The sequence below is a fragment of the Puma concolor genome, chromosome A2 (genome assembly GCF_028749965.1).
Source record: "Puma concolor isolate L17-30 chromosome A2, mPumCon1.1.hap2, whole genome shotgun sequence".
NCBI lineage: Eukaryota > Metazoa > Chordata > Mammalia > Carnivora > Felidae > Puma > Puma concolor.
In genome coordinates, this window is record NC_141668.1 from 134165013 (window position 1) to 134187610 (window position 22598).

Below are 22598 nucleotides of genomic sequence, written 5' to 3' on the forward strand. Positions count from 1 at the left end.
CCTCCCACCCCCACCACCTCCTCACCCCCATCTGCACCTCCTCTCTGGTGCCCAGGCGCCCCCTGAAAGGACCAGAATATGACGGTTCGGAAGCTATTTTTCTGGATGCTCTTACTCGGGTATCCCGGTTACCCCAACACAAATGTGAGTACACATCCGACATCAGTGACTTCTTCCTTTTGTATTTATTTATCTTTTTCAGACTGTGGTTAAAAAAACAGCTTTTTCATGGAGTCCTTGATGAGAACTCAGTTCTTTTGGAAAACCCATTAAGTCAGGGCAAGGTTTCTCCACCAGCATGTAGGGGTTCTGGCCACACCTGTCCACGTGAAGTTGTGGATCCTGTCTGGGCCACTTGCTCCAAAAAGAGTAGTGTTGACAGGATGGAAACCTGAGCTTCATAATGTCCAGAAAGAAGGACATGGGAAGATACTAAAAGCCACTGAGATCTTTGTCTTAAATAAGGGGCTCGTATGATGTTTGAGTTATACTTCCTTAAAATCATTTTTAAAAATGTCAGAAACTCTACTGAATAAGAGCCATTTAATAGTATTAATAGTATTTTATACTATTAGATGGCTCCTGGAAGGCCTGTCAAGATTCTTCTTCAAGCTTTGTAAGTTTAGAGTCCCTCTTATACGTAGTTAGTTTTCCTATCAGCACGTTGTTCACATTTGTGAAGTTTGGTAGCCCTGGGAACCGTGGTGTCCGAAGTGTTGGTGTTGGAACGTGAAATGTCGTTGGTGCTCTGTGCTTCCTGGTTTGTTCGCTTTGGGGAACTTGTGCATCAGCCCTCTCCCTCTGGTCTTAGAGGCTGCCCCCAAGGACTCTGTGTCCAACCAGGTAGCTGACAAGCTCAGCGTACATGAAGTGGCCTCAGCCTGCTTGGACATTTATAATAAGAAAATCACTAGGAGTGATGTGATCAGGAAGTGAATGCATTCTTGTCCTTTCTTTAGCCAACTATGTGCAGAGTGTTGATTTACCCAAAGCAAAAAGGGTCTTGAATGTCCTTAGGATTGTCCAACTATAAAGAAATCCCTGGTTGCCAGTGTGAATGTTTCATTCTATCATTAAAAAGCAAAACCTGTACTCCCAAGAGCCTGAGACAGAGACACAGGGGACACCCATAGAGAAAAGTAGATTTCTTGATATTGGCATGCACCAGATTCTTAGAGAGGGATCTGCAAGGTCCCAAGTCAGGAACAACCTAAATTGAGGCAGAATCCTCTCACATGAATACCTCCAGGCACAACAGAATCTATTCTGTCTCTTTTGAGTCTACGAAGGAGGAAATTTCTTGGTTCTGTTTATTGCAATTTCCCCCTTCTACCTAGGCTGCATCTCATCGATCAGTTCAGCTCTCTCTCCCTCCCTCATTTCTGAATTCTTGCACAAACTAACTTGTCTTGCATTTCCTACCTCCACCTGGTCATGACCATTGTCTGTGGGAACCAAGTGTTACTGGCTCCCTTGGATCGAATCTAGTTAACGGTAACTAATCAAATCAGCATACAGATAGCTGGCAGAGGTATCAAGAGTGCCCAGGACTTAGGATGTTTACCATTCATGTCAAGATGGCCTCTGTCTTTTGATCCCCATGATCACTGTGCTGACGGCCCCTGGTCTCTTGCAGACACTGGCCACTCAAAGACAGTGTACATTTCCCACCGGGACGCAATTTAGTGACCTCAGTTCTGAGAGCTGAAGATACAAATGGTACACCTTTTGGAGGCTACTTTCTAGAGAGGTTTATTGGCACAAAATTAAAGTTTGGTATGTGAGTTAGTATGAATTGCATTGTGAGTGTATTTTCTCCTAAAGGACTGGTAAGTCTAGTTTTAGTAAAATGATATGTGTTCTGTTGTTTTGGTGACCATACCCAGGACTTTTGTGTTATTTAGAAAGTAATTTCCATAGTTGTTATTGATTGGTTTAGGTGCAACACTATGAAATAGGAACTTGAATTTATTGTATTGGCTATTTGGAGATGTGTGTTCAAGTAACTTAAAACCTCATAGATTTCATCAAAATAGACAAGATCACCTGATTATGCAAATCTTTATTTAATTCAGAAATCTGACAATTTGGGCTGTGATTCAGATTCAAAGTAAACCTTGAACATAAAACCTTATGGGGAGCCTGGGTGGTTCAGTCAGTTAAGCATCTGACTCTTGATTTTGGCTCAGGTTTGTGAGTTTGAGCCCAGCATCAGGCTGTGTGCTAACAGCGTGGAGCCTGCTTTGGATTCTCTGTCTCCCTCTCTCTCGTTCCTCCCCCGCTGTCTCTACTTTCAAAAATAAATCAACATTAGAAAAAAGAAAACCTCAGTGTTTTTAGAAACTAAACAATAATGTAGAATTTATTTTTGCTGGAATAATCCCATATTATTATAAGAGCAGCTGCACATCTCTCAGTTATATCCATATCTGTAAACATCTGTCTCTATAACAGCCTCGTTTGAATCTCTAGTACATTTTTATTGTTACTTTCTCCCATCCTTCCGTAAATTTTGGTGTATGTTTGGAAATGTTCCAAAGGATTTTGTCCAGGTACTTCGTGAATATGTACAACAGAAGTCATTTACTTCTTGTCTACTAAAAGGGTAAGGAACAATGAAGCCATCACCACAGTAAGATCGTAAACACAATCATCACTCCTACAGGTTTGCCCCTGCTCCTTTGTAAGCCTTCTGTCCTCCCTCTCCTTCAGGAGGAGGCCTTTGAGAGGTGTGCTTATAACCTCCTGGAGGCTGGTTGAAGGTTTATAAAAATGATTCTTGGTGACAGATATTATAAATGTCTTTGCTATTCCTCATTATCTCAAATATTATTTCAGCTTGTCCATATTTTGGCTGACCATTTCCCTCTTGGCTCTCGTGTCTTCGGAACTCTGCGGAAGCTTGCCGTTATTACTGCCACCGTTGCAATTTGTGCATGTCTTATTTACCTCTGGAGAGTTGTCCTTGCTGTGAGTATACTCAAATACCTTACAGATAGGCTTTTAAGCATAAGTAAGCAGAAGTTTTTTGGTAAGCACAAATTTTTTACTAGACCATTTGTATGCACTCAGTACTTCAAATTTCCCTTTAAGCACGGCATTCATTGCATCCCACAAATTGTAGTAATTCCAACATTCATTATCATTTAGATGGACATATTTTTAAAATTCTGTGAAATGTCTCTTTGACCCTCTTCTTTTAGAATTTCTCTAGTCTATCTCTATTCTCTATCTTCTATGAGAATATCTCTCATATATTTTGTAGTTTTTCCGTTGTCTTTCTATTATTGATGTCTAGCTTACATATGTGTTCTGAGAACGTATTTTCTATGATTTTGTTGACTTCAAGTTAAGGTGTATTTTATGACCCTGAATATGGTCTGTGTCAGTGAATGTTCTATATGAGCTTGAGAAGAATGTGTATTTTTCTATTGTAGAAAGTGTTCTACAGATGGTCATGGATCTAGGTGATTGGTGATGCAGTTCAGTCCAACTGTGTTCTTATATTTGAATATCTTTATGCTCAATCTGTCAATGACTGATAGAGGGTGTTGAATTCTTGCAGCTGTAATAATGTATATGTCTACTTCTCCTATCAGTTGTATCAGTTTTTGCCTCATGTATTTTGGCACTCTGTTGTTAATGCATGTACATTAAGGATTATGTTTTCTTGGAGAATTCAGCCTTTATTATTGACCTCAGTATCTCCAATAATTTCCCTTACTTTGTACATGTTTTGAAGGACAATTTAATTGTTCACAGAATTCTAGGTGGATGGGTTCTTTTCTTTTAACAGTATAAACATTTCAGTCTTCTTGATTGCATGGTTTCTGAATTCTGAGTATTTTTTGTCCTGGTTCCTCTTGGGTAAGGTGTTATTTCTTCCATCTCCCTGCAACTCCAGCCCCCAACACTACCCCTTAGCTTCTTCCAAAATTCTTTGTTTTCAACTTTCTCTTGATTGAATAGTATATGTCTAGGGATAGTCTTGTGATTCTTGTTTTTTTGTTTTGTTTTGTTTTGTTTTGTTTTGTTTTTGGTTTGGTTTGGTTTTTTTGGAGGGGGGTATTTATCCTGCTTGAAATTCTTTGAGTTTCCTGAATCTGTGGTTTATGACTCATTAATTTTGGAAAATTCTCAGTCATTTGCACTTCAAACGTATAAGTAGGTATTCCCATTTTGTGTATGTTACACCTTTGTCATTGTCACACTGGTCTTGGATTTTCTCTGTTGTATTTTTAATTTCTTTGTGTGCGTTTCTGTTTTGGGTGTTTCTACTTGACATTTCCTTCTGCTTGTTGAGTCTTTCCTCAGGTGTGTTGTGTGTGTTAATAAATCCAACAAAGGCATTCCTTATTTCTGTTATGATGTTTTGGATTTCTAGAAGTCCTTTTGGATCCTAGAGTTATCGTTTCTGTGCTCACATTCACCACCTCTTCTTGCATACTGACTACTTCTTCCATTAGAGTCATTATCCTATTAATCAGAGCGGTTTTACATTCCCAGCCTGATTATCCCACCATCTCTGCCATAGGAAGTGTGATTCTAATGCTTGCATTCTGTGTTCAAAAGATGTGGTTTTTCCTTTCAGGGTACCTTGTTAAGTTTTTGGGGAAGCTTGGGGTCACGTCCGTGTTTAAAAAAACTGAGGTGAAGGCTTTTAGTGTCAAGTTTTGTCTTTCCCTAGGTTTTAGGCTGAGTTTACTCCCCTATGAGACAGGAAGGAGGAAGAGCACTGTAGTTGAGTATTTCCCTTCATCTGTATTGCTTGTCTTCAGAAAAACCCCATTAGGCTTTGGAGAAATAGTTTCTCTGGAGGGCAGGCCTTCTAAGCAAGAACAGAAGAGCATGAGTTTATTTATAAGTGGCTGTGTTTCCTCTTTTCCTGCCAATTTAGAAATCTTTCCCTTCAAAAAGAAAATATGCATATTAAGTACTTGGAAGGCCATCTCTCTTTCCATTTCCCCTGCTTAGGATACACTTTCCTATAACAACATTTTTATGACTCACTTTTTGATACCATGATGATATTCCAATATCCTGGCAAGATGTTGGGGCTCGCTTCAGCATCACATCATCATTCAAAACTTTCAAATAGGGATATACGTCCTACCGATCAAGAAAATGTGTCTTTACCTTTTGTTAAAGTAGAGTCTTGCCTAGAATTTATTGAGCTATAATTCATCAGGGGACGACTTGGGTCTGGGTGTTACTGGGCCACCCAGACCAGGTTCTCCAGTCTCAGTGTCTTAGTAATGAACACTGATCGAAAGGGAAACAAAGCAGGTGGCGTTTATTAGAGATAGGTTGTATACAGCGGAGCCACCGAGAAAGAGGAATATCGCTCCCCAAAAGGGTAGTGTGCCAGGCTTATAAAGGCACTTTTCCAAAGGGTGAGGGGCTGGGAGTGGGGAAGCATCCTTCAGTCCCACAGTCATTATCTTATGGTTGTTACTTTTCAGTGGACGCAAGACAATCACAGGATGTCTTTTTCCATGGTTGACGTGCTTTTAGTGCTCCTAGAAAATAGAAATCCTAGTGCAGTCAGGCTTTAAATGGCTATTTCTACTTTTGCCCAGACAACCATTACTCACTAATACCTGTTCTCTCTTTGGTTCACTTTCCCAGAAGTCTCCAGTATGGAAACTGTTAACCCTTGCCTTAGACCAGTGCCTTTACAGGAATTCAGTTCCTCTTGCTTTTCTTAGACCTTCTCAACGGGAGCCCTTTTTGCTTTGTTTTTGAAATGTTAGCCATCCTTTCTTTTGGTGCCTGTGCTTTTGCCCTAGCCATGTTCCACTCTCTTTCTCATCTGATGATGTGTTTTTGGAAGACCCTCTGTTTTTAGTGATCTAGGAAAATCATAGCACCTGACATGTTGTAATTGTTTATTGATTCGGAAAGCAGCCAACCCTGTGTAACATTTCAGAAAGCTTTCTAGAGAATGAAAGAAGCGTGTCTTCATACAAAGGTTTTCCTTTTCTTTCCTTGCCGCTTCCTTCCTCCTTCCCATCCCTTCCCTTTCCCTCTCGCCCCCCTACCGTCCCCCTCCATCTCTCTCTCTCTCTCTCTCTGTCTCTTTCTTCCTCTCTCCCTTTCTCTCTCTCTCTCTCTTTCTTTTTTTCTTTTTTTGGCATTTCAAATGATCCTGGGTTCTGGACTTCAGTGTGGATGTTGGGTTTGACTACAAGAGAAAAAAAAATCAGACAAATATTTTATTTACGTATTTTTAAAACTGTCCGCATTATGCACTGACAGAATTGAATATTTTGATATTTATTTAATATAATGTAAATCTATCTTTTGGTCAAAATAAGCTCTGAATCTTTATGCTTTTATCAGAAATGGTTTATAAAGAATCATGAACTAAATATGAAATTCTACTTTTTTATTATATTAACGTTATGAATTCATTATGCTGAACAAAATGATCATTGTGATTTCATTGGATGACCTTTCAGTATTTTATCAGGAAGAATAAGTTTTTACTATTACTATGTTTTGACCTCAAACTTAATTTTGTTTCTTCCTCTCTCAGACAGAGCCTCCAGTATATCCAGGTAAGATTTTAGGTTTGAGTAGTCTTTGTAATGTTTTTTCATTACTCGTGTTTGGTGTGGGTTTTCATTTTTTAACTAAGGATAAATATGGTGACTTCTTATGTCTACTTGATTTGTTAACTCTTGAAAATCTTTCTCTTCCCTGTTAGAGGCTAAGTGACAATGTGGAGGGATTGGCCTCTCTTAAGACAAGAGACCAGGGGAGGAAAACATCACAGGAGGAAGGAGAACAGAATGAGTGTAATTTTGCATAGAAATGGTTAGGACAGAAGTGATGATATGAGCCTGAGCTGTGGAGTGAGTACTTTGCCATGACCTGGCTTTTGGTGAGATGTGAAGATGAGAAAACCCTCTTTGAGTCTGTCAAGAAGCCGAAGCTTAGAGAAGAAGCCAGGTATTGCCAGGCAGGGTGTGTGTCACAGGAGAGGGTTAAACCAAGGTTTTGAGTCTGAGGTGGAGGGAGCCACTCATGCCAGGGGAAAAGTGAACTTGATGCAAATGGGGGGCAATCTATTCTGCACGGACCCCATGGACTGTGTTGATTCTGTGGTGCTGTCTGTTGAGAGGCAAGGTGGCTACCTGACACTTAACAAGCCCTCAAAGACTGGTTGGTGTTCATCACTGTAAATGCAGCGGTGGTGGTGATGAGAAGGGTGACCTCAGGGCAGGAGAGCTCTCACATTGGGCCAATGTGAGAGGAGTTTGCACTTTGTGTCTGTTAGAGGAGTCGGTGTTCTAGAGCTTACACGTATAGGAATGTCAGTGAAATGAGGTTTCTTGGGTTTAAAATGCTGCTGAAACTTGCCTTCTTCAGGCACAATGAGAAAGCTAAAAAGTTAGTTACACCCATGTGTCAGATCATGTGTCTGTGCTGCTAACACAGTGGGATTATTCGATGTCACTGGTTTGGGAACAACCTTAAAAATTGTTTTATCCCCTTGTAGTTAATTTACAGCAAAAAACTGCAAAGATCAACACGTTGGAGAAAGAAAACACAGAGCTGGCTGAAGCAATATCCACGTGGGAACAGAAGGTAGCATTGCCCTTTCAAATATTTCTTGTGACTTTATTTTGATTAGTTTTACCTCTTGTAGTTCATCCTACTGACATATTTCATGTGTTCTATGAATACTTCCAATTCAAGACACGCTTCACAAATGTAATAAAAAACTACCTTTTTATTTGTGAAAGGAGTCACACATCAGACATAGGCTTATCTACCACGATGCTATTTTTGAATTCTGATTCCTTTTTCATATGTTTTGTATATACATCAATGAATTAAAGATACATCTTCAAGAAGCTAAGAGAGAAAGTAACATTCACTCTGCTGAAGCTCTGAAGTTGAAAGTAAGAATCCTTTCTTTGCCTGGATTGCGTTCTAAACACACAAGTAAAATTAAGGAATTGTTATGACTCATTCAACATGTTCTGTTGAAGGAGAACATCAGAAAAGTTGAGCACTTCAATAAAATTTTAAATGACACCCTTCAAAGTGCACATGTTACCTTGCAATCAGAAAGAGAGAGAGAGAGGAATGTTAAGAATCAGGAAGTGCTAAGAGTTGGCTGCTTTTACTGTCATTTGACTTTGGAGGCTTTTTGTTCATTGGGTGAGGTGAGCATAGCATATTCGCTTGCTGTTTACCATAGTAGAGAGTGGGCCTCTGGGAGACAAACCTCCATCTGCACAGCTGCCATGTCACTAGGACCACCATGAGGAGATTGCTATTTCAAGGACTAGGAAGTATCTTTTATTTTCACCACTAGGTCATTACCACATCATTCAGACCTGCCCTCCAAGATATGGAGAAAATCCCCCAAGATAGTTGAGAGATGAAGGGCAATAGCAAATTGTATACTGCCTTCTTCTCTTAATGCTCAACAATGTTCAGTGTGCATAGAGGAATATTCTCCTAAGAAAGCCATTTGTGAGCCCTTTGACTGGAACTATTTTCCATGTTCTTTGCCTTCTCGTTGTATTTATGCCCCAGGATCTTTCTTTGTAGCCATGCTGAGTCCTTTGCACTCACATTGTTGTGCGATCCTTATTTCTTGAATGTATTTTCTCATATCTGTCCTAAAGTCAGAAGATGCAAACGGTCAGTTGGAGGAACTGAGAGCCTGGAGGTCCAATAAACATGCACTGGGAGGTATGTTGTCTGTTGGGGAGAAATCCCCATATGGTGGCAATGACTTTGCTTTGGGAAGGGAAAGAATGCCTTCTTGCCTTCACACTAGTTGCCCTTTTCCTGTCACCCCAAAACCAAGTCTCAGGTCATATGCACATGCACAAAATAACCATTTTTTTTACAGCAAGGATAAAGACCATGGAAGACCTTCGTAATGCTGCGAGTTCTATTAAAGCAATCAGGGCAGAAACAGCCAAAAGGCTGAAGGAGAGCAGAGACGTCCTTGATAAATCCTATGAAGAAAGAAAAATGGCTACAGCAAAGTAAGACGTTCATGTGATAATGGTCCCGAGTACTGTTGTATGAATGAATGTGGTGGCCGCTATAGATAAATATATTTCTTCTAGAATTGGATCCAGAGTATTTTTGCCAAATGCATTCAGGAGAATTGTGCCTGCCCTTCCTACCTTGCTTCCTATAACCTGCATTTTCCTTTCTGTCCTTAGTGCTTGTCACACATTCTTGTGTCATGTACTTGGGGTAGAAGAGGGAAGATCCTGGCATTAAGCACACTGATAACAGGCTCCCCTCTGGATCCATTTACATTGGCCTATAGGTTTCAATCCCATCCCATTGTCTTATCAGCCGGAACTAGGTGATCTTTATTCAGCACCGGACTTGGGTCAAAAATATTTAGGGAAAACATTGACTTACCTTGCTGCAGAAACCATGGAAGTTTCTTTCTAGACTGTGGGTTGGGATGGCATCAGTACTGCATCTCTTCATCCAGTCTGCAAGTGAGACTCGTATGAAGTGTGTCTTCATGGGTTCATTAGAAATTTGGTGCACCAGGTGCATGTTTCTTCTTTGGTCCAGTATTTCCTTTTGTTCTCAGGAGGAGGGCCTTTAGAGCCCCTCATTCACATTGAAAAGGAAATGCTTCCTTGTCTTCCCTGGAGGCTCAGCTTCTGTTAGTCCTTTCCACACCCGGGGTGGAGCCTGCTCTGTCTCACTGGCATGTTGTTTTTGTTAATTTGTAAGCTCTTTGTGGGAGCAGGTAGAGCACCCTGACCACCTTTCTATCTTCGCCCCCTTACAACAGAGCCTCTACATTACAGCCACCCCAGAAAACATTTGCTGAAGGACTACCTGAGAGGCCAGAAGGAAATGCATGTACCTTTCTCTGTCTAGTGCTTTTGTGTCCACTACTAACAGTCTTTCAGTTTTGCATGTGATTCTTGAGTACATCCGGTGCCAAGTTGAAACCCTTTAAAGCAACACCATGGACAAAATAGTCTGAGGGCAACACAGCAAACCAGCCTTTCTAAGCATTTCCCTCTGCTGCCTTCACTGTCAATGAACTGAGTCTTGTTAAAGTAGACTGACTCCATGAAGGTGATAGTTTTCCATCTGAAATCTGTTTCCTGAAGATAACAGCCTGACTGTGGGACAGTTCACACCATGTTATATTTCAGCATATATTGCCACTCTAAGATTGGCCTTTCCCTCCACCAGGATCTTTGAAAGAGTGGGCAGGGGTTGCACTCCTGAACCTTAGTGGTGTATGGGAGTGATTTGCAATGCTGGTGAAGCCATATCCTGGAAGGCTGTCTTTCATACTCAGTGTCTGTGTCAGGGTACAACTTCTGGACTGAGATTCAGTGCACTGCCCCATGGAGGTGTAAGGCAATGATGATCCCCTGCCTCATCCTAATGGGTACAGTTGGTCAGGCACAGGTTTTCACACTGACCTGAAATAGGCCTTCTCCATCACAAACAAAAGACCAACTCTGGGAAGGCACAAGGTGCAATGTTATTTGATGACTTGACGATGAAGGAGTAGAAGCAGAGGACTAGAAAGGCGGCTCTGATTGTAGGCGACTTGGCAGCAGACGGAGGTTGAATTTTCTTTAACATTAAATGGGGTCTTCATTTCTCTGACTGTGTTGTCAGTCTGTGCATCGTTGGGGGAGGGGATAGGGATATTTGAGTCTAGGCTTTAAGAGAGCTGAGAAGGAAAAAGGCAGAATTTCTGGACCTTGGCTACTGGACTATGTATATATCTTTCCCATCTTAGGAATCTGGATATGACAAACTGTGAACTAGTGGCAATGAAGAATCAGATGGCAACTGCAGAGGAAAATCTGAAAATAGCTACAAGGGACATACACAAGTGCAAGTGAGTTCAGATACTAATTAGCAGCGGCTCATGAAACCCCTGTTCGTTTCTTAGTTCTAACCTTTGTACAATGGGTAGACTCCATGAATATAGTAATACAAACACAAATTCAGAGGACATATCCGTAGAGAATTAACAGATAGGAAAAGATAAGTATTAGAAAGAACAAAACAATTAAGCTACTAAACATTTCTGGGTCTCCGGCATTGACCTGCCCATGTAGAAACTTCATCCATGCCAACGTTCCTGAGGGGTGGTGTCAGTTGTCATAATCTATAGGAAAGCAGTGTGTCATAGGATGAAATCCTATCCATCAACAAGGTAGTACCATCTGATGGTCCTGGCCTTTGCAACCCTAGGAAACCTGGTGAGTACACAAGTGAAAGGAGAATAGAACTTTATGTTGGCTTTATGATGAAAGTCACTTGTCACATGATGAATTAGGGCAAGATTGCAAATGGAAAAGAATTCTATGACCTCTGAACCCTACGGGCATGGAATAATGAGTAAGGAGAGGATGGAACAATAGCTTTGGTTCTGTACATTTAGAATTGTGTGAAAAGTGTTTCATGTGAAAGGATAAATTGTATTGGGGGAAGATATGAGGATGACGGGAACATGAGCAGATTATTTATAATCCTACCTAATATTAGGCCTTATTTGACGAAAACAATTGTATCTCACAGACAGCAAATTGAACAAACACGAGAAAAGCTGCAGAAGGCAGAACGCACCTTCACACACCAGGTAACGTGAGTTCTGCCTGACATAGTGAACCCTTAGTACTTCATGTGGTTGAGTGTAGTGGCCCTTGGAATTCCTAAACACGGACTTTTCATTGTTGATTTTTCAGGTCGCAGTTTATAAGCGTAATGCTGGGGACAACTGGGTAAGTATTTTCTTTTTTCCTCCTCTCTCTCTTTGGTTCCCAGTCTGGCACGACTGAAGGTGGATATGTTTTTCTCCCCTAGATCAAGACTCGGATCTGGGAGAGGAAAATGGCGGAGCAGAGCCGAGAGGTCGCCCGCTTGAAACACAGGTGTGGGAGCGTGACATGAGTTTTTATGGGTGTTTTGAGGGATGACAGCGGTGCTGTTTAGTGTCTAGTCAGAGGACGTGGAGTTGCAACTCTGATAGAAGTCCATTCTTTTTCTGTATCCAAGACTGGATGTGATGGAAGGAAAGATGCTGCTTGACGGATACAGGAGGCGGAGACCAATGCCTGGAAATCCAGAGATGCAGAACCCTGCGAGGAGAGGTAAAAGGCATGTGGTGATGTGCAGCAGCCTAATTTCTGCGGCAAAGCCTTTTCCTGTGGGTGATCATCGTGTGTCCTGGACAGAAGAGCAAACACTAAGGATAGCAGGTGGTCTGAAGGGGTGACAGAAGGGTGTTCTCCTCTGGTACTGCAAGCAGTGAGGCACTTGTCTCTGTGACTGGTGGAGCTCATGCCCCTCCTCTGGCTGTGACCCTCCCACCTCCTCTAGCATCCCCCTCTCTGAAGAGCTTGGAAAGGATGATAGGACAGAGGCCTCATCCTTCTTCCCACCCGGACTCAATGTGAAGACTTTAGTTTATTTGAGGAGAAGGTCATTTATTGACTATTTTTAATGTTCCTTTCTTTTTATTGTTGTGAACTGTAGACCTACATTCCTGAATCCAAGCTCCAAATAGCTTCGTCCTCTGATGTTATCAGTGCAACTCTGCGGCTTCACTGCTAAACACCCATAGTTTTCCTTTACTCCTTAATATAATATCAGTCAAGTTCAGTTCCATTCAGAAATAGTTACATAATACCGGCTCCCATGTGGAAGGCAGCTTATAGATAAGCTGAAAGACTGAACAATTTGCCTGGAGTCAGAAGAAACACACCCATGCTCTTCTGTGTAGGGTTTTTTGATGTTATCCACCAACTGACGCTCTCATTTTAATTTTTATCTGAAATGAGATGCTGAGTTTACCCCTCATGTGTATTGAGAAATGGCTGTTTTGGTGACGATTTCCTGATTTCTCTTTGAGCTGCCCTGTTGAAAGTTATTTGACTAATTATGAAGAACATGAGCCAGGACCCTATGGTTTCTTCATTAAGATATGATGGGATGGATCTCCCCCTTATCACTGGGGTCAACTGAGGCTTATGGGTTACTCTCTGCCTCTCCTCCTGGTCCTGAGTGTGGGCAAGAGTTTAACACGTCACAAAATGTGGTGTTTGTGTGAATTCTTCACAGTCTACTAAAATCAGAGTAAACCTCTATCCATTTCAGAGCCTTTAGCCGAAGGTGATGTCACTCCCATGAGTCACAACTACAAGCAGTCTACCAACAATGCCGAGACGGACAAGGTAAATGCTGGGGCCATTTTCAGTTGTAACTCTTTGGCAAAACCCTCCTTTTTCTGTTCAGCGCTCTCTCCTGGCTTTGTGTCTGTTTTGTGTGTTGTATGATATGTCTGCTTGTTCTCATTTTCCAAATGCACAGCCTTAACCCAAGTGTCTATGGGGTTCTCTCCTTTCTGCCTGTCAACTCCTTGTGGAAGGTTTAGAACCAATCGTGCCTAGGGCTGAGCACCCAAGGGCTTTTCTGGTATATACCTGGAAATAACCCAGGGAGGGAGAGACCACACTCCACCTGGAAGTCTTTTGGCATGACTTATTTTTTCTGGACCTCCTCAGTGTGGAATCATTGCTCTTGCTGTTTCTTCCTGTTCTGTTTCTTTCTAGGGGATTAATGTGTTCAGAAAATCGGCAGTTATCCTTATGTTTTGAAAATGCAAACTGCCTTCACTCCAACTTATATTTTTGTATGTGTCATTTAGAGTGGTCTTAGACAAAGTATATGTAATACCCATCAACATTCAGCCTTTTTTTTTTTTTTTTTTTTTTTTTTTGTAACCGTACTGTCTGGAATCCCTTCAGGTGTGCCCTGGGTATACATATTCTGAACTACGAGAGGTGACATATTTGTCCTAGAAAACACGCATTGCTACATGCGTGGTGAAGAGAGACAATCCGTAATTACCTGCATTGTAATTCTCCACTGTGTCCTTTGTGTTCACATGAGCACGTTCTCTTGTGTCCTGTGTCACTGTTACAGGTGTAACAGTGGAGATGTACAGCAGAAACGAAAGTGTATTTGTGTTAATTCTGTTATTTAGAATTTCAGCTCATCTTTTAGAGAACAAAAGTACCCTGCGAGTTGTACTGTATTTACCTGAGAAGTACCGCTGAATGCAAATAAATTAGCTAAGCCTACCTAACATGTATACGTAACATGTTCTCTAAGAACATGCTTTTCGAGGTTCTCTGCATGACCTCAGGATCCCCATCCCCGAACATGTCTCTGTGCCCATGGATAGCACTTGCAGAGAGGAGAAGACCTCATTGTCGGGAGAGAAGCAGATCGGGCACAGGCGGGGGCTTAGAGGCAGAGCTTTGAGCCACGAGGGCTATGATTCCATGTGTGGAGCCTGGGATTGTGATTCCTTCTCAATCTGTAGTTCTTCACATACAAATAAGCAGCCTCTGTGGTGGAGGCGGAGGCGGGGTGGAAGGCGATTCTGGACTTAAATGCCTTCCTATCAGGAATATGCTATTTTATTAATTTGGTACTCCTTCCATAAATCCTCTCGGACACGAGCTTGCTGTTCTACATTTGCACACATGTGGGAACACTGGTTTGTCCCCATAGCATCCGTTCCCCACCCCCAAAGCTATAAGTGGAACCCAAAGTATGGGTAGAGATTTTGGCGCTGCTGCTGCCCTCTTGGAACCTGGTGGTGGGGAAGCTGGCAGGAGATGAGCACTGCTTCTTTGGGTTGTTGCCACTTTTTGCTGGTGTTGGTGCTTTGCTCTGTCCTACGAACATAGCTTTCTTTTCTGTTCTGCAGGCCATTATGAATGCAAGAGGGCCTGGTCCTTCCCCAGGATCGCCTTGCAGGCTGTCCCCCACGGACCACCCTTCACCACCAGTCACGGGCCATGGGCCACCTCCTCCACCAGCTCCTCCACGTACTAAATTTGGTAAGATGACCTGAACTGGATGAGTGACCGATAAAGCGTATTCGTCTTCTTGGTGAAAGACTTGGTGGGAATGATGTAGGGATGCTTGTGAGGGCTTGGCAATTCAACTGCAAACCTGCCTGGGGACAGTGTCACATATCTCAAGTTTCTCAGGACATAGTGTACAATGGGCTGTGTCATTTCCCTGTAATGAGGTCAGCTGTAGGTTTCTCTTGTCTACAAGAAAGAGGAGTTTTACACAAAGGCAGATGTATCAGGAGTACTGGTGCCTGTCTGAAAGACACAATGCTTTGAGCTCCGTGAAGGATGAGATGCACCCCTAAGTGTAGGTGCCTCAGGTGTCCCGTCTGAAAGGGGGCACATGCATTATATGACACAGACCTTGTGGTCACCAGAGTGGAAATACCAGTGAAGGATCCAGTGCGAAACTGGGGGAAACTTGAATCACGCAGGAATAGAAGGGAAGTTGAGCACAGTAAGCAGAGTTTGAGGAGGTGCAGAGGGGAGGGCGTTGGGGTCAGTAGGATGGACTTGGAGGCCATTTCTGGCAGGGCCCACACACTGGGAAGGGAGCATGAGGACAGTGTGAAGTCTGCAAAGGACTGCTGCACGGGTTCAACCACAATGTAGAATGCAGTCATCATCTCTGAAATGTCAACGTCACCACAGTGCACCTAGTTCATAATCTAAATAAATTTTGTTGTTTCCCTTGGTTTTCTGAAGGGTCTGGACGTGTATGAAGAATGTTCTGGGAGACTTGGGAAGTTAAACTTAGTCTTAGGAAACGCTTGTCTGCCTAAGTTAGTGTGTCTCAGTGAGACTAAATGTGAAGGCAGGTTGTAGATCAGCTGTGCCGCTTCCTTGGCCTTCAGCCTGAGTCAGACTCTTGGTGGGGAACTCAGGGGTGAGGAGGAGCCGCCCCTGCTGAACTCTGGTCACCACACCCCTGCGTCTGCTGTCACCACCCTGCCTGCAGGTTTGCGTCTCCGAAAGTTCCCTCGCAATCTCCTGAGGTTTTGCCTGTGTTCCTGCTGTGTCAGCTCTAACACCAGCTCTCGGCGGTCATCTCAGAGCCTCAGGTTTGTAATCTGAGAAACAGGGACAATGTTGGTTTCTGAGGTCAGTACGATGAAGAGGTGAGAAGCACTTAAGGAATTTGTAAAATGTATGGGAGGAGTGGACACTCACCCTTCTCAGGGTGGAAATGAATGTATCTCCACACAGAAGGTCCTCAACAGATGTGCATTCAATTTCATGAAACTAAGAGTGTCATGCCTGAGGCTGAGAGGTTGGCAATCCGTGTTTCAAAAAATACGGCAAAGACCCCTGTGTTTTTTCTTTTAAAATTCAGGTCCTACTTTACGAAAAAGAAAAAGATAACTGTGATAGTGTGTACATTCAGGGATCTATATCTAAGATTTGAAGACAGTCCTAATCCCTTAGAGGTAGACACACAGATGCAGCCACACAATTAAGTGTTCATCCAAGGCCACAGATATATTGTTGAAGAGAAAATACATAGAGGAGAACACAAGATCCCATTGCAATAACCCAAAATCTCTTTGCCTTACAGGAGAATGTGAAATTTGAAGAGGACCCTGAACTGTGACCACTGGCTGTGGTGATGTGATATATTTAGAAAAGTTGTCTGATATGCGTATTTGACTGAATTCTTTCCCTGACCATTCCTGTCCCCTCTATTTTGTTTTTCCTCGTTTCCCCTAATAAACCCATCACGGTTCTGTATCTCTGTCATTATCTGCTTCCAGGAGGACCTACGGTCATTCTGTGTTGATGTACACAGTGTGACCCCTGTATACACGGTCACGAACAGGTAGAATCTACAGTAATACGGGGCAGAAGATAAGTGACTGTTTGAATTGTATTGACTGCACATGTCCCGCTGGTTCCTTCTGGGGTGGTGGCCACAAGCTTCCTCCAGATCTGGTGACAGTTGTGGTCACTCGTCAATAGATCCTCGCAAGCACGTGGCACTTCCTACTCACCGTGGTGTGTGGTGATCAGCAGGGCAGCTATCAGCCCCCAGGACATGGCTGATTCGTGATTGCAAGACATGGATGAGGGGTCAGCAGTGTCTTGGGTAGAACAGTGCGGACACCCTGCATTAATCCACATGATGTGGATTTCCCCATGTACCAGCTACGTCATTGGTGCTACCTGGTAGCACCAATCCAGGTGGGAGCTGTTGTGGGTGTGAGTCTTATAATGACCCATATTCCTCTCAGTGTTTTCTGTTTTTATCTTTTATTTTGATGCAATGTTTATTTTTGAGTGAGAGAGAGACAGAGCACAATTGAGAGAGGGGCAGAGAGAGAGGGAGACACAGAATCCAAAGCAGGCTCCAGGCTCTGAGCTGTCAGCACAGAGCCCGACGTGGGGCTCAAACTCACAAATCCTGAGATCATGACCTGAGCCAAAGTTGGACACTTGAGTGATTGAGCCACCAAGTCGCCCCACCCCCCACCGTTTCCTTTTTGAGGGCCGGGCAGGGCAGATGTCAATGACATGATACCCATTCCTTCCGCACCACCAAGGAGGAGTTGGGTGTAAGCATCTGACTCTTTCCGGGTCCTCAAAGCCCATGCATTCTGCCCCAGAGCGCCTGACTCCTGCTGGGCCCGCCTTCCTCCCAGGTTATGGAGGCAACCAGGCTTCCATCCACGTTGGGGTCATGGCTGGGCCACCAAGGGCTCAAAAGCTGGCTGTCCACATGCTTCCCTGTGGTGGCTGGGAACAGCCATGCTCCAGTAAAGGTCAGCATGAGCAGCTTCTCTAAACAGGATTCTCATCCACTGTGATCAGGGCCTGAGCTAAAACATGACAGGGGAGAGGGGGCACAGGAGATGTAGTGCCGTTTCCTGGACAGGGCTGCGTAGAGCAGAAGGCCAAGGCCTGCTAATCTCTGGATTCTGGATGGTAGGTGAGCAGTTTAGAACACCACAGCCTTCTCTTACATCAAAAGAGAAACCTATATCTTCACCCAGCCTTCCTCTGATATGAAGAGATGGCAATTATGATTTGAAGCCACAATTATCTACCTATGAGTCTGATGGAAATGATTTCATCCATCTTCGTCCATAAAGCACTTTTCATTGAAATTACCCATATAGAGGCAGGAAATTTATACCAGATGTGTAGCTTCCTCTAGATGCACATTCTGACCTTGTCCCATTTGTGTCCTCAAAGACATTATTGACAACTTGAAAAATAAGCTCTCAACATCAAGCTGGTGACGTTAGAGAATGTGGTATAAATGGAATTTCATATGTTCTCAATTAGAAATAATTTTTAATGGTGAAGGAGAAATTAAAAATATTGTCATTTTTAATTGAAATATAGGAGACTCCCCATGTTGTATTAGTTTCAGGCATATATCATGGTGATTCCGTGTGTATACATTACGCTCTCCAGGTACCTATACAAGGGTAGCTATATTGGGAAAGCATGCAACGCTTTCTTACAGGATTGACGCTATTTTATGGGCTGTACCCTGGATCCCAATGAGTTATTCATTCCATAGCTGGAAGCCTGTATCTCTTTCTCAGAGGTGTCAACTTTTTTATTTAACCCAAGTATTATGGTGCTAAACACCATAACCTGTAGGTCAGCAGGTGTCAATTTGCAGTCTGTATTTCTGCGAATGCTGCTTAAAGCATTACACATGATATCACTACGTCAATAAATTCGGTTTCATTCTTCACTCAGTAAAAAGGAGAAGGAAAAGGTTTCTTTGTGTCCCAAGCAAGCCCTTCGCTAAGACCCTCTGGATCAGGAGAACAGGCTTCACTGGACCAGCTGCACTCTCAGTACTTCCAGCTGAGCAGCCATGGCCTTGAGCATTGCAGGAATTCCCACGGCGGCCGGCAGAGGGCGCGCACGCACCACGCCCAGGGAGGGGCCGGGCCTCTGCGTGGGCAGTGCTGGCCTGAGAAGGCGCCCACTAGGCTTTTCTGATCCAGGGCGCCTCCGGGCTGGGAAGGCTTCCTTGCTTCTGAGGACCCAGTGCCTCTGAGTGTGGGCAAAGAGCCAGAGCTGCGTTTCCAGCAGGTTCCGCCCCCGGGCCTGGGGGAGACCCTGGAGGCTTCGCAGCCCCTTGGCGTCTCCTAGGTGGTGGGGCTGAGTTCCGAGGCGGGGGAGGCAGGGCCTGGGCGGCTTCCCCGGAAGCGCGGGTGGTCGGTTGGCGGCACAGCCCCTCGCTTTTTCTGGGCTGTTCCGTGGTTTGTTCCTCATTTCCCCTGCCGGTATTTCCCTGGAGGATCCGTGGATTCATGGGGTTCCGTGAGGCCACGTCAGAGAGGCTGGGGTTGGTTTGTTCCAGGTCAGGCTTGTTTCGGGGGAGAAATCCTGACACAAATTCGGAGGAACAGGAGCCGCATTCAGTTGGGAAGTGAAGACGCCAAATGTTGACTCTCAGGACCTTCTAGAAGAAGGAGCTGGGACCCACTCTCCGAGTCCTGCTGGAACCAGAGCCAGAGGTGAAAACACACAATGACCTCCACATCGCACATGCTTTTATGAACTTTCAGTGGGGATTTTTTCCCAACAATGTTGTAGTCGTTGGAAATAACTGGAAACCTGACAGGTATGTTGTGTCGGGAACCGCCCGTTTCTTGAATGTTCAATATTATTCCTGCAACAGAATTTGTTACAGTTATCCTCTCTTGTCTTCATTGGAAGGAATCTCATCAATAATATCTTAAAAATATGCTCGTTACCTTATCCCCTTTTCAGTTGAGATTTGGCATGTTTTCTGATTTCTCATGAACTCGTGAACATCTGAAATACTTTTAAATTGATTGCAGGTTTTACTAAAAGCAGATTCACGGCGTCCCTCCCAGACTGCTCATGGTCAAAGAACATACCAAGGCCCCTTCTCAGTATGGGTAAGACTGTACCAAACAAACATCCTGAATCAATTTTAGAAGAAAAAGCCTGATGGTATTTTTTCTTTATGAAAATTGATGCTTAGATACCCTGTTCGATACATTTCCACTGTTTTTTTTTTTTTCCTTTCTTTCTCATTTTCTCAGTCAGAGATTCACAGACCTGCCTGAGTTTTACATTCACCACATATACTTTCAAGGCTCCTTTCTCTCCCTGTAAGAAAGAAGACAGATCTGATGCGCAGGCAAGTTGCTGTAACTTCAAGAATTGTGGTGTACGTGTCTGTTAACTCCCCCCCCCAGTTGAAAATATCACCCCACCTTGAGTACTGCCATAAAAAACGTAATCTGTGTTCACCAGTATGATTTCATTTCGTTTTAGTGGATTTCTTCATTTGATATTGTGTGTATATGCATACATTAGATGTTTTAGTCCTGAGAAAATCCCACATGTAGTTGAAAGAAAAATGTATATCCTATATGGAAAATTAGGAGATTGCACATTAAATTCATAAATGTAGAATTTTTTAATGTTTTTATTTATTTATTTTATTATTTTTTAAATATGCAATTCATTGTCAAATTGGTTTCCAACAACACCTAGTGCTCATCCCAACAGGTGCCCCCCTCGATACCCATCACCCACCCTCCCCTTGCTCCAGCCTCCATCAACCCTCAGTTTGTTCTCAGTTTTTAAGAGTCTCTTATGCTTTGGCTCCCTCCCTCTATAACCTCTTTTTTTTTTTCCTTTTCCTCCCCCATGGGTTTCTGTTAAGTTTCTCAGGATCCATATAAGAGTGAAAACATATGATATCTGTCTTTCGCTGTATGCATTATTTCACTTAGCATAGCACTCTCCAGTTCCATCCATGTTGCTACAAAAGAACATATTTCATTCTTTCTCATTGCCATGTAGTATTCCATTGTGTATATAAACCACAATTTCTTTATCCATTCATCAGTTGATGGACATTTAGGCTCTTTCCATAATTTGGCTCTTGTTGAAAGTGCTGCTATAAACATTGGGGTACAAGTGCCACTAGGCATCAGCACTCCTGTATCTCTTGGGTAAATTTCTAGCAGTGCTATTGCTGGGTCATAGGGTAGGTCTATTTTTAATTTTTTGAGGAACCTCCACACTGTTTTCCAGAGTGGCTGCACCAGTTTGCATTCCCACCAACAGTACAAGAGTGTTCCTGTTTCTCCACATCCTCGCCAGCATCTATAATCTCCTGATTTGTTCATTTTGGCCACTCTGACTGGCATGAGGTGATATCTGAGTGTGGTTTTGATTTGTATTTCCTTGATGAGGAGCGACGTTGAGCATCTTCTCATGTGCCTGTGGGCCATCTGGATGTCTTCTTTAGAAGTGTCTATTCATGTTTCCTGCCCGTTTCTTCACTGGATTATTTGTTTTTTGGGTGTGGAGCTTGGTGAGCTCTTTATAGATTTTGGATACTAGCCCTTTGTCCGATATGTCATTTGCAAATATCTTTTCCCATTCCGTTGGTTGCCTTTTAGTTTTGTTGGTTGTTTCCTTTGCAGTGCAGAAGCTTTTGATCTTGATGAGGTCCCAATAGTACATTTTTGCTTTTAATTCCCTTGCCTTTGGGCATGTGTCCAGTAAGAAATTGCTACGACTGAGGTCAGAGAGGTCTTTTCCTGCTTTCTCCTCTAGGGTTTGGATGGTTTCCTGTCTCACATTCAGGTCCTTCATCCATTTTGAGTTTATTTTTGTGAATGGTGTGAGAAAGTGGTCTAGTTTCAATCTTCTGCATGTTGCTGTCCAGTTCTCCCAGCACCATTTGTTAAAGAGACTGTCTTTTTTCCACTGGATATTCCTTCCTGCTTTGTCAAAGATTAGTTGTCCATCCGTTTGTGGGTCTACTTCTGGGGTTTCTATTGTATTCCATTGGTCTATGTGTCTGTTTTTGTGCCAATACCATGCTGTCTTGATGATTACAGCTTTGTAGTAGAGGCTAAAGTCTGGGATTGTGATGCCTCCTGCTTTGGTCTTCTGCTTCAAAATTACTTTGGCTATTCGGGGCCTTTTGTGGTTCCATATGAATTTTAGGATTGCTTGTTCTAACTTCGACAAGAATGCTGGTGCAATTTTGATTGGGATTGCATTGAATGTGTAGATAGCTTTGGGTAGTATTGACATTTTAACAATATTTATTCTTCCAACCCATGAGCACTGAATGTTTTCCCATTGCTTTATATCTTCAATTTCCTTCATAAGCTTTCTATAGTTTTCAGCATACAGATCTTGTACATCTTCGGTTAGATTTATTCCTAGGTATTTTATGCTTCTTGGTGCAATTGTGAATGGGATCAGTTTCTTTGTCTTTCTGTTGCTTCATTATTAGTGTATAAGAATGCAACTGATTTCTGTACATTGATTTTGTATCCTGCAACCTTGCTGAATTCATGTATCAGTTCTAGCAGACTTTTGGTGGAGTCTATCGGATTTTCCATGTATAGTATCATGTCATCTGCAACAAGTGAAAGCTTGACTTCATCTTTGCCAATCTTGATGCTTTGATTTCCTTTTGTTGTCTGATTGCTGATGCCAGCACTTCCAACACTATGTTAAACAATAGCGGTGAGAGTGGACATCCCTGTCGTGTTCCTGATCTCAAGGGGAAAGCTCTCAGTTTTTCCCCATTGAGGATGCTATTAGGTGTGGGCTTTTCATAAATGGCTTTTATGATGTTTAAGTATGTTCCTTCTATCCCGACTTGCTCGAGGGTTTTTATTAAGAAAGGATGCTGAATTTTGTCAAATGCTTTTTCTGCATCGATTG

At 42.9% G+C, this 22598-nt stretch overlaps 3 protein-coding genes and 1 long non-coding RNA gene across 10 annotated transcripts in view; 3 read left to right on the forward strand and 1 right to left on the reverse strand.

Annotated features, from left to right (window-relative positions):
* LOC147583530 (transport and Golgi organization protein 1 homolog) lies at positions 1-8884 on the forward strand. The gene is made up of 7 exons (XM_086680574.1): positions 1-144; positions 2839-2970; positions 6539-6560; positions 7505-7593; positions 7848-7910; positions 8646-8712; positions 8880-8884. The coding sequence occupies exons 1-7, from the start codon at positions 79-81 to the stop codon at positions 8882-8884; spliced, it is 444 nt and encodes a 147-aa protein (XP_086536700.1). The 5' UTR covers positions 1-78.
* LOC147583527 (transport and Golgi organization protein 1 homolog) overlaps positions 1-22598 on the reverse strand; it is a 136500-nt gene that overhangs the window by 83510 nt on the left and 30392 nt on the right. The window lies entirely within an intron of this gene.
* LOC147583531 (transport and Golgi organization protein 1 homolog) overlaps positions 8873-22598 on the forward strand; it is a 23526-nt gene continuing 9800 nt past the window's right edge. Inside the window, exons 1-5 of the mRNA XM_086681034.1 lie at positions 8873-9014; positions 10769-10870; positions 11557-11617; positions 11724-11759; positions 11842-11909. Of these exons, the coding sequence (XP_086537160.1) occupies positions 8890-9014; positions 10769-10870; positions 11557-11617; positions 11724-11759; positions 11842-11909 (392 nt within the window). The 5' untranslated portion in view covers positions 8873-8889. The remainder of the gene's footprint in view (positions 9015-10768; positions 10871-11556; positions 11618-11723; positions 11760-11841; positions 11910-22598) is intronic.
* LOC147583532 (uncharacterized) lies at positions 18682-20670 on the forward strand. The gene is made up of 3 exons (XR_015241948.1): positions 18682-19491; positions 19641-19792; positions 19940-20670. It is a non-coding gene; the product is annotated as an uncharacterized LOC147583532 (long non-coding RNA).

Bases quoted from the DNA above. Each gene is read 5' to 3' on its own strand.
- LOC147583530 (XM_086680574.1), top strand. From the start codon at position 79: ATGACGGTTCGGAAGCTATTTTTCTGGATGCTCTTACTCGGGTATCCC. The intron at 145-2,838 runs GTGAGTACACAT...ATATTATTTCAG, and splicing joins CCGGTTACCCCAACACAAAT to CTTGTCCATATTTTGGCTGA. The intron at 2,971-6,538 runs GTGAGTATACTC...TTCCTCTCTCAG, and splicing joins TCTGGAGAGTTGTCCTTGCT to ACAGAGCCTCCAGTATATCC.